At 39.8% G+C, this 1,079-nt stretch overlaps 1 protein-coding gene across 1 annotated transcript in view; it reads right to left on the bottom strand.

Moving 5' to 3' along the window:
• Positions 1–323: 323 nt before the first annotated feature.
• TPT1 (tumor protein, translationally-controlled 1) overlaps positions 324–1,079 on the bottom strand; it is a 5,421-nt gene continuing 4,665 nt past the window's right edge. Inside the window, exon 6 of the mRNA XM_017870978.1 lies at positions 324–838. Coding sequence (XP_017726467.1) covers positions 836–838 — 3 coding nt within the window. The 3' untranslated portion in view covers positions 324–835. The remainder of the gene's footprint in view (positions 839–1,079) is intronic.

Below are 1,079 nucleotides of genomic sequence, written 5' to 3'. Positions count from 1 at the left end.
CATCTTTTAAATCACGGGCTGGCAAACTCACAGGCTCTAGTCTTAGACACAACTCTGCTCATGCAGCCCCAACAGCCACAGTCAACCCACAAATGAATGAGCATAGCCACGTTTCAATAAAACTGGACACGAACTTAAATTCCATATCCCACAAGGTATTCTTTCCCCCTCAACCATTTAAAAAGGCAACCAACCACCTTCAAGTGTACAAAACAGGTGGTCGGACAGGCTAGTTTGCCAGTCCCTGTGCTCTAGTTAACAGGGAGTTTAACATTCATCCCAAGAGATTTGGCTCTATGTTAAATAAGCTGAGACAAAGTTGCTTCCACTGAATGAGTCTCTTTTTATTTTCTTGGTAATCTCTTCCAGTTAACTACTTCCGTTGTAGGTGATGAAATGCGTAAGGCTCCACACTTCAGATGTTGGCACTGCTATGAGCATGGTCTTTCCCTTTATTGCAACTCACAATCAAAACCTTTGATTCTTTTTTATATTCCAGTCCCAGAAGTAGTCTCCACTGTAGAAGTTAATTGATGAGTAGTAGCCTACAACCAGGCTCTAGCTCCTCCAGGAACACTACAGGATGAATTTAACTATGCATTAAACTAAAAGGCATTCTCTCAAATATTTGAGTTTAAATGCATTTTATTTTAGACAACCTACATGACATGTTTTCTTAAAACAATGCCTCCACTCCAAATAAATCACGGTCAAAATAAATGAAGAGCTCAAGATGACATCAGTCCCATTTGTCTTAAGTCCTGGTGTTGTGTGGATGACAAGCAGAAGCCAGTTACGATGACAGGTGATAGATCCAAAGTAGCTGCCAAATTTGTTACTGTAAAAACAAAAACTACATTAATATTTTTCAAACGTTACATTGCAAAAATTACCTTACCATTAACATAGCCTACATTTCTAGGCTATAGATGTATTCCCCAATTCAATCTGGGCCGCCACAAAGACAGACAGAAAGCGCAGGGATTTTTCTTTTGCATCCTAGTGCAAACCAAAAGAACAACAGTAAATTGTTCAAGGTCTATCAGTGGATGCAGAACACCCTTACCAAATCAGCGGTA

The sequence above is a fragment of the Rhinopithecus bieti genome, unplaced genomic scaffold (assembly GCF_001698545.2).
Source record: "Rhinopithecus bieti isolate Rb0 unplaced genomic scaffold, ASM169854v2 scaffold_5273, whole genome shotgun sequence".
Taxonomy (NCBI): Eukaryota; Metazoa; Chordata; class Mammalia; order Primates; family Cercopithecidae; genus Rhinopithecus; species Rhinopithecus bieti.
This window is presented reverse-complemented; position numbering and strand designations above follow the sequence as displayed.